The sequence below is a fragment of the Oncorhynchus mykiss genome, chromosome 22, assembly GCF_057628025.1.
Source record: "Oncorhynchus mykiss isolate SJ-2025 chromosome 22, ASM5762802v1, whole genome shotgun sequence".
Classification (NCBI taxonomy): domain Eukaryota; kingdom Metazoa; phylum Chordata; class Actinopteri; order Salmoniformes; family Salmonidae; genus Oncorhynchus; species Oncorhynchus mykiss.
The window spans coordinates 36,703,660-36,717,659 of NC_143043.1; the positions used below are offsets into that span (position 1 = coordinate 36,703,660).

General features: G+C 46.5%; 1 protein-coding gene across 2 annotated transcripts in view; it reads left to right on the plus strand.

The window, feature by feature from the left end:
• Positions 1–3,986: 3,986 nt before the first annotated feature.
• pde1a (phosphodiesterase 1A, calmodulin-dependent) overlaps positions 3,987–14,000 on the plus strand; it is a 77,575-nt gene continuing 67,561 nt past the window's right edge. Inside the window, exon 1 of one of the 2 annotated variants that reach the window (XM_090215937.1) lies at positions 3,987–5,369. In XM_090215937.1, the coding sequence (XP_090072063.1) occupies positions 5,269–5,369 (101 nt within the window). In that variant the 5' untranslated portion in view covers positions 3,987–5,268. Of the gene's footprint in view, positions 5,370–8,768; positions 9,303–14,000 lie in introns of those variants that run through there. The other variant, XM_036959123.2, reaches the window with a different exon arrangement.

A 14,000-nucleotide genomic window follows, 5' to 3' on the forward strand; every position in this document is an offset into this window, starting at 1 on the left:
TTAAAGCCATGACATCATTTTTTTGAATTTTCCAAGCTGTTTAAAGGCACAGTCATCTTAGAGTATGTAAACTTCTGACTCACTGGAATTGTGATACAATTGCAGTGTAGCCTAGTGGTTAGAGCGTTGGGCTAGTGGTTGAAAGTTCGAGGGAAGGTAAAACAAAAGGTAAAAAAAAAAAAAAATCTGTCTGTAAATAATTGTTGGAAAAATGACTTGTGTCATGCACAAAATAGATGTCCTAACCGACTTGCCAAAACTATAGTTTGTTAACAAGAAATTTGTGTGTGGTTGAAAAACTAGTTTTAACGACTCCAACCTAAGTGTATGTAAACTTCCGACTTCAACTGTATATACTTTGTTGTGTTCTATACTATTCTACGGTATATTAGTCACTTAATGTTTACATATCTGACATTACTCATCTCATGTGTTATACTGTTTTCTAAACTATTCTACTGTATCTTAGTCCGTTCCGCTCTGATATCTCACGTCCATATGTACAGTATATAGTCTTAATTCATTCCTACTTAGATTTGTGTGTATTGGGTATATGTTGTGTAATTTGTTAGATATTACTTGTAAGATATTACTGCACTGTCAGAGCTAGAAGCACAAGCATTTCGCTACACCCACAATAACAGCTGCTAATCTGTAAGGTCCTAGGTGTCGTGAGGGTGAAATCAGGCGCAGGAAAGCAGAGTTCAATAAAGTGCTACTTTAATGCACACACGGTGAACTACGGTCAACCCACTTACGGGTGCTCAAACCAAATGCCCCACACACAGGGAAACGAAAACAGTCTAGCACAAAATACACAAACATGTACATCTAATGCAAACATCAGGGTTACAATAATCAATCCCGCACAAAGAACCAGGATAACTAATAAAGCCTCACTAATTATAACCAACTCAAAACAGGTGTACTCAATAAACACATAAGGAGGGGAGAAAATAATCAGTGGCAGCTAGTAGGCCGGCGACGACGACCGCCGAGCCCCACCCGAACGGGAAGGAGAGCCACCTTCGGTCCGAGTCGTGACATAATCACGTGTATGTGACCAATCAAATGTGATTTGATGAGGCTCTGCCATATTGTTTTCATCTGTCTGTCCGGTTCCTCCAGATCTTCTATCACAGAACGGCTAGGGGATAGGGTTTGTGTACTGGACTCGACTGTTATGATACCAACTTTAAATGAGCAGTTATACTTTTTCTTTACAAGTTCTGAGCATATCACACACTTGAAGGGTAAAATGTAAATCACCTTGTATAATATTTTACTGCCGTTGGAGATAAACATGCAGACAGTCATACTGTCATACTGTCTGTAGGTACTTAGAAAGCCATTTAACTAAAAGGTGTGTTATAACCATGTACGCCCACACAGTGCTTTCTCTGCTAACCATCAACTTCCTGTCCTGACGATGATTGTTTTCTCTGAGCTCTGACCTCAAGGCTGTGTGTCTGTCAGTGCATTACTGGGTCACTAAAGCTTGAAGACAAATGTTTATAGAAGTCAAATCATGTTCATTGTTGGCCATTCACTGGTCTGGCAGGTATCTGTCGTTGTATCACAGAGGATTGAAAGCAGAGTTAATCAGAGCAGATTTAATGCCCTTGCCCCTTAATGCCTCTTGCGTGGATGGAAACTGTGTGTGTGTGTGCTCTGTATCAGATGTACACTTGTACACTGATGACATGCTCTGGCTTTATGCAGGGGGTTGAAAGGAAGGATGTGGATGTGGCCTTGAGCAGCACACTGTAACATAACCTACAGTATGTAGGCTAACGTACAGTATGTACGATTCTATACATCCAATTACCATTTCTGCTTATGTTTATTGACATATGCCCTCTCCGAGGGAGATTGACATTCACACATCTATTAGTGTGCACTGTTGAAGGGAGCTTAGCTTCCTACAGCTAATTTGTTATTCATAAATAAGACATTCATTCTTTAGGATTATGGAAATGGCCTTTCTGCATAATAATATTATTGCAGGAGAAATTAGTCTTACATTGCCCTAGAACTTACTGAGCTATGTTCTCTACTGTAGAATTCTGCCCAAAGACAATAACACAGAAAGACGTGGGATGCTTTTATGATGCTGAATGGAAGTAAATGTTATGTATTTGGTATACAGTTGTCTGTCAGCGCTTCAGGGAAGAAAAACAGTTTGTTTAAAAGAAAAAACTACTTCAAGCATTAGAATAAGCTTCCCTAAAACCAATACATAAAAAGTATATAAAAAAATAATACGCTCCCCTGTCTCTCGGCATCAGGTCCATTCTTCTCTGTTCTTATATATTATTTTTACAGCAGTCAAGTCATCACCCTCTGTACTAAGAAGCCATTTGTATAACAAGAAAATGTGTGTTACCACGGCAACCCATCTTATCAATCACGAAGCAGGGAGCAAATAGGAAGAATAATGTTTGATTGATTTGCTCAGGGTGAATGTTCATATTTACCGTTATTGATGGTTTATGTTGTTGTTTTCCAATTATCTTCGAATGAAAATAAGTTCAGACAGTCAAAACATAATTTCTGATTACAACAAAACATCTGGAAAAGGCACTGCCTTCTGAAGGCACTGTATACACTTGCCCCTCATCCCCACCCCTCCCCAATACACGTGTAAATATTGGATTATAAATTGTGCCTTCCTGTATTATACTTGTGCAAAAAATATACAGTATATTCTACTGCCGTTTACTTTATGTTCGTATTCTTATCTTTTCTTATTTATTATTGAGTTGCATTGTCAAGAAGGAACCTGCAAGTAATAATTTAGTTGGACGATGTTTGCCATACGTATCCCGTACATACAACTAATAAAACTTGAAACTTTTGCTGATATTTTCTCTTCTCTTCGTTTTTGAAAACTATAGGCTACACTGTTACGGAGTAAACACTTGCTTTCACCAATCCCTTGTAATTACAGTAAAATACTGTGGAAAAACAAACCCATCCCCTCAATGAATTTCATTCATTTATTGAATTAATTCCGATTACAGTAGCATTTACTTTTTACAGTATAATAGAGTCAATTTTAAAGTATTGTACTGTGTGTCATGATACCGTATTTATATTACAGTAGGTGTACTGTAATATGAAATACAGAATTGTACTTGCCACCGAGCTGCCTGTAAGCTACTGTCAAATTCACAGTAACCCCTTTACAGTGTAATCTGTGAATTAGGCCTATACCCTGTGAATAATTGCTTACATTGCATTATAACACTGTCATAGTACACTAGGTCTATACCTGCAAGCTGTAAGTACAGTGTTACATTATTATATATTGTGGATTGTGTAATCTTGCACATGATATAGACTAATTCTTGGGCAAGACAACATGTGTGACTATCATGAGAAGCTCTCTTTTTCCACTCTAGATTCATTTAATAGAGGAAATGTTTTTCTGCTTGGCGTGCCATGCTAATCTGAAAACAATTGAGTTGTTCTGCGTGTTGCTATCTCCTGTTCTGTAATTATATGAAGACAAAGCAAGCAGACCTCAATGATATGATTAGGATTATTCTGTTCTGAGAGACCTGCACAGTGCAGTGTGCACCCTTGAAATGAATTCTAGGTAGAGAAGTGACGTGGTGAAATGGAGAAATGTGTTAATTCATTGCAGTGGTATTGCTGTTCTAGTGAGACTATTTCTCAGTGGGATAATAGCTACAGTATAATCTTATATGTTAATCACAAAGAGGTAGCCCCTTTCTCTGTTGGACCTTGTTTTTCTCCAGCTTCTGCCATTATTTTGAATGATTAAGGGCACGTGTAGAGTACTGACCTTTAGCACAAGCCTTCTAGCTACATTACCTTTATCTCTCCATTCTTATATTCCCTCTCTTTCTTTTCTTCCCTCTTTCTCTATATTTTTTTCTTCCCTCTGTCCCACTAATCAGCCACGGTGCCTGTTTTGCTTCACAAACAATCGGGACATTTTCATCAGATCAGAGCTCTTCATTCCTTCCTTCCTGCAGTGAAAGCCGGAGTGACAGTAGTGGAATGGGGGGGTGAGATGTAACAGCCTCAGCAGCAGGACAATATACTGTAAGAGGAGGCACTGAGAGGAGTCAGGATGCAAGATGCTGCTACCGATCTGCTTTAGTTCATTGCTACTGCACCTTAGTGATAATAAAGGAACCAAACGCAGCAAGCTCTAGGACTTGGATCTATTATACAGCTGCCGATGCTCTGCTTCCCTGGCTGCCTCAGCTGTTTGTAGTTCCCTCAGCGAGGCGCACTGAAAGATTTCTAGGTGGGCTTGATAATTATGCCATAAGCAGCTGACGCTAATTGAACATCTCTAGCATCTCTCAATGGAACTGCCTGGACAAACGGAGCGCCTGTAATGTGAGCGCCGTAGAGGATACTGCTGTTACAGCTTGTGATGCGCATCTACTGGCCACATCACATTACATTGGATCTTGATGTGAGGAAATGCAACTGAACTCCTCTTGGTGAGAGAGGAATCTCTACCTCTGCTTCTGTGTGGTGGAGCCGCTCACCATAGTCTGACTGCTCTGAACGCTCTGTGATCGCAGGATTTGGTGGTGCTGACCCTGTCGTGTCTGATACCATCTGCTACTTCTGCGTTTCCGTACCGCACCAACCCTCTCTGTCTGTCAAAGGAACGCTACCCACCTACCTACCTGCACCGATGTCGTGGATGGATGGAGCATTGCGCAGGAGTGAGGGTTCTATAAAGCAGCGGCACCATCAGTGTACACAGAGCAGTAAAACCGCATGGTGAGAGAGTGATCAGAGAGGTGCAAGAGAGAGAGACAGACAGAGAAAGAAAGAACCAGAGAGAGAGAGAGAGAAACACAGAGAGAGAAACAGAGAGAAGTACTAGAGAGAGAGATAGTGTGAGAGAGAGAGAAAGAAACAAAGAGAGAGAGGTACTCTAGAGAGAGATTAAATCATCTGACAGTCAGACAGTGAGTGACAGTGTGTAGTGGAGAGTGGTTCCTTCCTGCCTGCATGACAGAGCTGCAGTGTGTGAAGCCGCTGTCTCTCTCTGCTCTGATAAACTAATAGGTTAATGAGACAAGTAATGCAGGTGCTGTAGAGAGGAGAGAAGAGACAATACTCCCGTGACTACAGCACAGGGAGGATGCTCTGAGGACCAGACTGAGGAGTGCTCTTAGGATTCAGGGATTCACACTGCAGAGTGCAGACAGAGGTCTGCTGTACGTACCTGAGATACCGCAGTTAACCGCTGCACCTTATAACACATTCAGCATGGATGAACTGTGTACATACACAGATAGCATGGACAAAAACTCCCTAAAGTACCCAAAGACTGAGCAGACAGAGAAAATGTGGATGCGACTCAAGGGAATGTAAGTTTTCTCTTTCTTTCATCCCTCCTCTTGTGTTCAACTTCCCCAGAGAGGGACTGACTTAGAGGCATGTGATCTGTAAGGGTGGTTGAAAGAGTGAGGTTATTTCAAGCTCTTGTGAAATGTTTATTTGTTATCAGAAGTGATGCCGTGTTGATGCCGCGTTCTGTCGCGTTTCTACAGTATCTTAGTTTTCCATCACTGTGCTCTATATTGAAGCACGTTTAATAGTATTCTTATGTGCACATCTTTGTTTTGTAAACAATACATTAGTGTGTATAAAGCACTACAACTGTAGGTTTGTACATTTCATGATTTCAATGTATGTATGAACAAATGTACCTATCGGTGGAGGCTGCTGAGGGGAGGATGGCTCAGAATAATGGCTGGAACGGCGCAAATGGAATGGCATCGACCCATCCGCTCCAGTCATTACCAAGATCCCGTCCTCCCCGATTAAGGTGCCACCAACCTCCTGTGGTATGCAGGTAAGTACATACCTTAGCATATGCGCATATTCGTGTATACATAAAGCAGATCGGTATGTAGGTAAGTTGGTAGTCAGGTACCTGCACTTGTATTTACCTACTGTTTTTACAGTAAATTAATTCATTCATTCATCAATTCATCAATGAATTAATGATTGAATGAATGGGAGTTATAATGGTACAATATGTGGTCTTCTGCAGTTGTGTTTTTACCGTCTAATCAATATGTTACCACAACAAATTGATCAAGCTAAATACAGCTGGCAGCATGATTAGACTAATATGCTATTACATAATATATCATTTCACAGCTTGCAACAAATGAATGGGTCAATTATGTAGCTGTTAAACTTGTATCTGACAAACATGTGTCTCAGTAGAAGCAAACTGTTTATCACTGAAGCTTGACTAAACCCATTATGTATTCAATGGTTCATTATAACGTGCAGTCACGCTCTATATACACGTTTGCGCCTACACACACTCTACCGCTGAAATCCCTGATCGCATAGTCCTCAGTCACACCCTGTCCCCTGAGCATCTCCACCCACGCACGCACACACACACACATACACACACACTGCTCCTCTACCAAGCTGAAGTGTGGGACAAGTTCTCGCAATGTAATGCCCTGAATACCTGTGGCTCGCTGATGCAGGAGACAGACAGGTGTGTTGCCATGGAGCAAAGGAGAGCAGAGGAGTAGTGCTGACTGTCGTGTCTGAGAGAGAAACGGAGGAGAGAAGAGAGGAGGGGAGAGAAGAGGAGAGGAAGGGAAAGGGAAGAAGAGAAGAGAGAATAGGATAGGAGGAGGAGAAGAGAGGAAAGGAGGGGAGAGGAGAGGAGGAGAGAGGGGAGTAGAAGAGAGGACAGAAGGCGCAAAGGAGAGAAGAGAATAGCAGAGGAAGGGAGGAGAGGGGAGAAGGAAAGTAGAGTAGAGGAGAACAGAGGTTAGAGCAGAGTAGGGCAGATATCTGTCCATTTTTAGGCGGGCTGATCTAAGTCAGCACACTGGTGGAAATGGTGACCACTGACTGGCTGTTTCTGGCTGGTTGGGTGGCTGTCTGGTTAACTGGCTGATCTCAGAGATTAAAAACATTCTAATCACCTCAGCTCACAAAGAGCAGCGCACACACACGCACACACACATACACATTATTTAATCAAATCAAATCAAATGTATTTATAAAGCCCCTTTTACATTTAGTCAGGCATCTCCACGGAGCACTGCAATAACATGGTGACACACTGAGCCTCTGCTTACAGTGCATTCGGGAAAAGTACTTATTATTAAATGGATTAAATAAAAAAATGTCTTCATCAATCTACACACAATACCCCATAATGACAAAGCGAAACAGAAATACCGTACCTTATTTACATAAGTATTCAGACCCTTTAATATGAGAGTTGAAATTGAGCTCAGGTGCATTCTGTTTCCATTGATCATGCTTGAGATGTTTCTACAACTTGGCTGGAGTCCACCTTTGGTAAATTCAATTGATTGGACATGATTTGGAAAGGCACACACCTGTCTATATAAGGTCCCACGGATGACAGTGCATGTCAGAGCAAAAACCAAGCCATGAGGTAGAAGGAATTGTCCGTAGAGCTCAGAGACATGATTGTGTCGAGGCACAGATCTGGCGAAGGGTACCAAAACATGTCAGTGGCCTCCATCAGAGGCTCTTCCTTGAGCTGGCCGCCAGGTCAAACTGAGCAATCGGGGGAGAAGGGCCTTGGTCAGCGAGGTGACCAAGAACCCGATGGTCACTCTGACAGAGCTCCAGAGTTCCTCTGTGGCGATGGTAGAACCTTCCTGAAGGACAATGGCCTTCATGGTAGAGTTGTCAGATGGAAGCCACTCCTCAGCAAAAGGCACAAGACAGTCCACCTGGAGTTTGCCAAAAGGCACCTAATATACTCTCAGATCATGAGAAACAAGATTCTCTGGTCTGAAGAAATCAATATTGAACTCTTTGGCAAGTATTCACGTCTGGAAGAAACCTGGCACCATCCCTACAGTGAAGCATGGTGGTGGCAGCATCATGTTGTGTGGATGATTTTCAGTGGCAGGGACTGGGAGACTAGTCAGGAACGAGGGAAAGATGAATGGAGCAAAATACAGATAGATCATTGATGATAACCTGTTCCAGAGCGCAGGGGGACATACAGGGGGACATACAGGCAGACATACAGGGGGAAATACAGGCAGACATACATGGGGACATACAGGGTCACATACAGGCAGACATACAGGAGGACATACAGGAGGACATACAGGGGGATCTACAGGCAGACATACAGGGGGACATACAGGGTCACATACAGGCAGACATACAGGCAGACATACAGGCAGACATACAGGGGGACATACAGGCAGGCGTACAGGGGGACATACAGGCAGAATTACAGGCAGACATACAGGGTCATATACAGGGGGACATACAGGCAGACATACAGGGTCACATACAGGCAGACATACAGGGGGACATACAGGCAGACATACAGGGGGACATACAGGCAGACATACAGGATCATATACAGGGGGGCATACATGGGGACATACAGGCGGACATAAAGGGTCATATACAGGGGGACATACAGGGGGACATACAGGCAGAATTACAGGGGGACATACAGGGGGACATACAGGCAGTGGTGTCATCTGCTTCATGGCCCACGTGCCATCAGGCAAATCCACCAGCTCCATCCCAGTGCTTGAGTTTGACGGGGGTGTCGCCATATGAGTTGAACCTCCGCCCTCCGTCAGAGGAACTTCTGCATATAGTCCACCCCACACCTGTTATTTCCTCTCTGCCTTTGACTGGTTTTTGCTGCTCTCTAGCTGCTTGTGGTTGAGCACTCTTCCTGTCCTTCTTCCGCTTCTTCTTCATCTTTCTTGTTTCAGTGTTACCAGAATTCTGTTTCGGGACTGGAGGAGTCATCAGGTCATATCAACTCGGTTCATTCACAACAACATACAGGGGGACATACAGCGACACATTTGTCAATATAGCAGTCCAGGAGAAAATCATTTACAAAATGATTACGCAAAATTTGAGTGATTTAGTTCTTATCTCCTAACTTCTCGTTAAAGATGGTTTCAAGTTTTTTAAATAAAATGAGACAAACACATTTTGTGTGATGCATCATTTACTGCTGTTGATTGCTGTGAGTGTAATAATTTCTTTCCCAACATTCCTCCTCTTCACTGGATCTTCACACCAGATGAAACGTGTGGGTGTGTGTGTGTTCTTGTGTGTGTGTGTGTGTGTGTGTGTGTGCGTGTGAGAGAGAGAGAGAGTCCTCCCCTACCCTACAGATAGAAGGAGACTGACTGGAGAGAAGAGGGAAAACAGGAAAAAGAGCTCCTTCATAACTAGTCTGAATCCCCCAGACAATACTGCTCCATAGCAGAAACACACTCATTATTTCTTTCTAGGTCAGTTCCTCTCAAATAGAGTTCTGCTAAATACTACATTTCCCAGAATGCACTAGTTTAACACTAAAGTTGACCTCAAGGCCTTCAAAAAGAAGCCACAGAAATGTAATGGTTGGTGGAAATATAATTGGCTATCCTAAACACTAAGGTGGTATCTGGAATTATTGTATTCTTGTTGCCATGGCGCCGACAGAGATGGCCGCCTCGCTTCGTGTTCCTAGGAAACTATGCAATTTTTTGTTTTTTTACGTGTTATTTCTTACATTAGTACCCCAGGTCATCTTAGGTTTCATTACATACAGTCGAGAAGAACTACTGAATATAAGATCAGCGTCAACTCACCATCAGTACAACCAAGAATATGATTTTCGCAAAGCGGATCCTGTGTTCTGCCTTTCAACCAGGACAACGGAATGGATCCCAGCCGGCGACCCCAAAAAACGACTCCGTAAAAGAGGGAAACGAGGCGGTCTTCTGGTCAGACTCCAGAGACGGGCACATCGTGCACCACTCCCTAGCATTCTTCTTGCCAATGTCCAGTCTCTTGACAACAAGGTTGATGAAATCCGAGCAAGGGTAGCATTCCAGAGGGACATCAGAGACTGTAACGTTCTTTGCTTCACGGAAACATGGCTCACTGGAGAGACGCTATCGGAGGCGGTGCAGCCGGTTTCTCCACGCATCGCGCCGACAGAAACAAACATCTTTCTGGTAAGAAGAGGGGCGGGGGCGTATGCCTTATGGCTAACGAGACGTGGTGTGATCACAGAAACATACAGGAACTCAAATCCTTCTGTTCACCTGATTTAGAATTCCTCACAATCAAATGTCGACCGCATTATCTACCAAGAGAATTCTCTTCGATTATAATCACAGCCGTATATATTCCCCCCCAAGCAGACACATCGATGGCTCTGAACGAACTTTATTTGACTCTTTGCAAACTGGAATCCATACATCCTGAGGCTGCATTTGTCACGTATTAACAAGGTGGGTGGAATCAGGCGCAGAGAGCAGGTGCAGTGAGTCGATAGTTTATTCTCCGGAACCAAACACGGTCAACCCAAAATACAGGGTGAAATAATCCAACACAGGATTAAATATATCGGAGCAAATAACCAAATACGTATTCACGAAAACACATGAAACCAAAACAATCCCGCACGAAACAAGGGCGGGACAACCTACTACATATAAGGACGTCAATAAACTAAAATACACACAGGTGAAACTAATAAGACAAAACCAACAGACAAACGAAAAAGGGATCGATGGTGGCTAGTAGGACGGTGACGACAACCGCCGAGCACCGCCCGAACAGGCAGGAGAGCCAACTTCGGCGGAAGTCGTGACAGTACCCCCCCCCTGACGCGCGGCCCCCGCAGCGCGCCGCCACCGTCCTCGAGGACGACCCGGAGGACGAGGTGCTGGGCGATCCGGGTGGAGGCGGTGGAAATCTCTCACGAGAGAAGGGTCCAAAATGTCCCTCACCGGAACCCAGCATCTCTCCTCCGGACCGTACCCCTCCCAGTCCACGAGGTACTGTAGGCCCCCCACCCGGCGTCTCGAATCCAGAATGCCCCGAACTGTGTATGCCGGGGACCCCTCGATGTCCAGGGGGGGCGGAGGGACCTCAGGCACCTCACCTTCTTGCAGGGGACCAGCCACCACCGGCCTGAGGAGAGACACATGAAACGAGGGGTTAATACGGTAATACCTAGGAAGTTGTAACCTGTAACACACCTCGTTTATTCTCCTCAGGACTTTGAACGGCCCCACACACTGCGGCCCCAGCTTCCGACAGGGCAGGCGGAGGGGCAGGTTCCGGGTCGAGAGCCAGACCCTGTCCCCCGGTGCAAATACGGGGGCCTCACTGCGGTGCTGGTCAGCGCTCCTCTTCTGCCGTTCGCCCGCTAACCGTAGTGAGTCCTGAACGGCTTTCCATGTGTCCTTGGAGCGCTGTACCCATTCCTCCACCGCAGGAGCCTCGGTCTGGCTCTGATGCCATGGGGCCAGGACCGGCTGGTAACCTAACACACACTCAAAAGGAGACAAGTTAGTTGAGGAGTGGCGTAGGGAGTTCTGAGCTAGTTCAGCCCAGGGAACATACCTTGCCCACTCACCAGGCCGGTCCCGGCAATAGGACCGCAGAAACCTGCCCACCTCTTGGTTTACGCGCTCCACCTGCCCATTACTCTCGGGGTGAAAACCTGAGGTTAAGCTGACCGAGACCCCCAGTCTCTCCATAAACGCCCTCCATACTCTGGACGTGAATTGGGGACCCCGATCAGAAACGATGTCCTCAGGCACCCCATAGTGCCGGAAGACATGGGTAAACAAGGCCTCAGCAGTCTGCAGGGCCGTAGGGAGACCGGGCAACGGGATGAGACGACAGGACTTAGAAAACCGATCCACAACGACCAGGATCGTAGTACTTCCCTGGGACGGGGGAAGGTCGGTAAGAAAGTCCACCGATAAGTGTGTCCACGGCCGTTGTGGAACGGGGAGGGGTTGTAATTTCCCTCTAGGCAGGTGCCGAGGAGCCTTGCTCTGAGCACACACGGAGCAGGAGGAGACATAAAATCTCACGTCTTTAGCTAGCGTGGGCCACCAGTATCTCACTCTCAGACTCCGCACTGTCCTCTCGATGCCAGGATGACCCGAGGAGGGGAGAGTATGAGCCCATCGAATCAGCTTGTCCCGGACCCCCCTCGGTACGTACTGGGTTCCTACTGGACAGTTGGGGGGGGCCGGCTCTGACCGTGAGGCCTCCTCTATCTCCGCGTCCACCTCCCATACCACCGGTGCCACGAGACATGACGGTGAAATGATGGGAGTTGGCTCAACGGGCCGCTCCTCGGTATCATAGAGGCGGGACAGCGCGTCGGCCTTGGTGTTTTGGGAGCCGGGCCGGTATGAGAGGGTAAACCGGAACCTGGTAAAAAACATGGCCCATCTAGCCTGACGTGGATTTAGTCTCTTCGCTGCCCGGATATACTCGAGATTACGATGGTCAGTCCAGATGAGAAAGGGGTGTTTAGCCCCCTCAAGCCAATGTCTCCACACCTTCAGAGCCTTGACTACAGCTAACAACTCCCGGTCCCCCACATCATAGTTTCGCTCCGCTGGGCTGAGCTTGCTCGAAAAGAAAGCACAAGGGCGAAGTTTGGGTGGCACGCCCGAGCGTTGGGACAGCACGGCTCCGACCCCAGCCTCGGACGCATCCACCTCCACTATGAACGCTAAAGAGGGGTCCGGATGCGCCAACACGGGCGCATTGGTGAACAGCTCCTTCAAACGAGTGAATGCTCTGCCCGCCTCTGCTGACCAGCGCAAGCGCACCGGTCCTCCCCTCAGCAGCGAGGTGATGGGAGCAGCCACCTGACCAAAACCCCGGATAAACCTCTGGTAGTAATTGGCAAACCCTAAAAACCGCTGCACCTCTTTCACCGTGGTCGGAGTCGGCCAATTACGCACGGCTGTAACGCGGTCATCCTCCATCACCACCCCAGAGGTGGAAATACGATATCCCAGGAAGGAAACGGACTGTTTGAAAAACTCACATTTCTCCGCCTTGCAATACAGGTCATGCTCCAGCAGTCGCCCAAGTACCTTACGCACCAGAGACACATGCGCCGCGCGTGTGGCAGAATAGATCAAGATGTCATCGATGTACACTACCACCCCCTGCCCGAGCAGGTCTCGGAGAATCTCGTCTACGAAGGATTGGAGGACGGCTGGAGCATTCTTCAACCCGTATGGCATGACGCGGTACTCATAATGACCAGATGTAGTACTAAATGCAGTTTTCCACTCATCTCCTCCCTGGATACGCACCAGATTATACGCGCTCCTCAGGTCCAGTTTTGTGAAGAAGCGCGCCCCGTGAAATGATTCCACCGCCGTAGCGATGAGAGGTAGTGGGTAACTAAACCCCACTGTGATGGAATTTAGACCTCTATAATCAATGCACGGACGCAGACCTCCATCCTTCTTCTTCACAAAAAAGAAGCTCGAGGAGACAGGTGATGCGGAGGGCCGAATGTACCCCTGTCTCAGCGATTCAGCAACGTATGTTTCCATCGCTACCGTCTCCTCCTGGGACAATGGATACACGTGACTCCTAGGAAGTGCAGCATTCTCCAGAAGGTTTATCACGCAGTCCTCTCGACGATGAGGTGGTAATTGGGTCGCCTTCTTTTTACTGAAGGCGATAGCCAAATCGGCATATTCAGAGGGAATGCGCACGGTGGAAACTTGGTCTGGACTCTCCACCGTAGTCGCACCAACGGCAACTCCTCTACACCTACCTGAACACTCCTCTGACCACCCCTTAAGAGCCCCCTGTCGCCAGGAAATCACCGGGTTGTGTTGAGCTAACCAGGGAACCCCCAACACCACCGGAAACGCAGGTGAATCTATAAGGAACAGACTAATCTGCTCCTTATGATCCCCCTGCGTTACCATGTCCAGTGGCACCGTAGCCTCCCTAATCACTCCTGACCCTAATGGTCGGCTATCTAAGGAGTGCACGGGGAAAGGTTGGTCTACCGACACCAGGGGAATCCCTAGCCTTAACGCAAGCCCACGATCCATGAAATTCCCAGCTGCGCCTGAATCGACTAGCGCCTTATGCTGTAGAGAGGGAAAAACCCAGGGAAAGAAATCAAAACATACACATGACCGACAGGAGGCTCT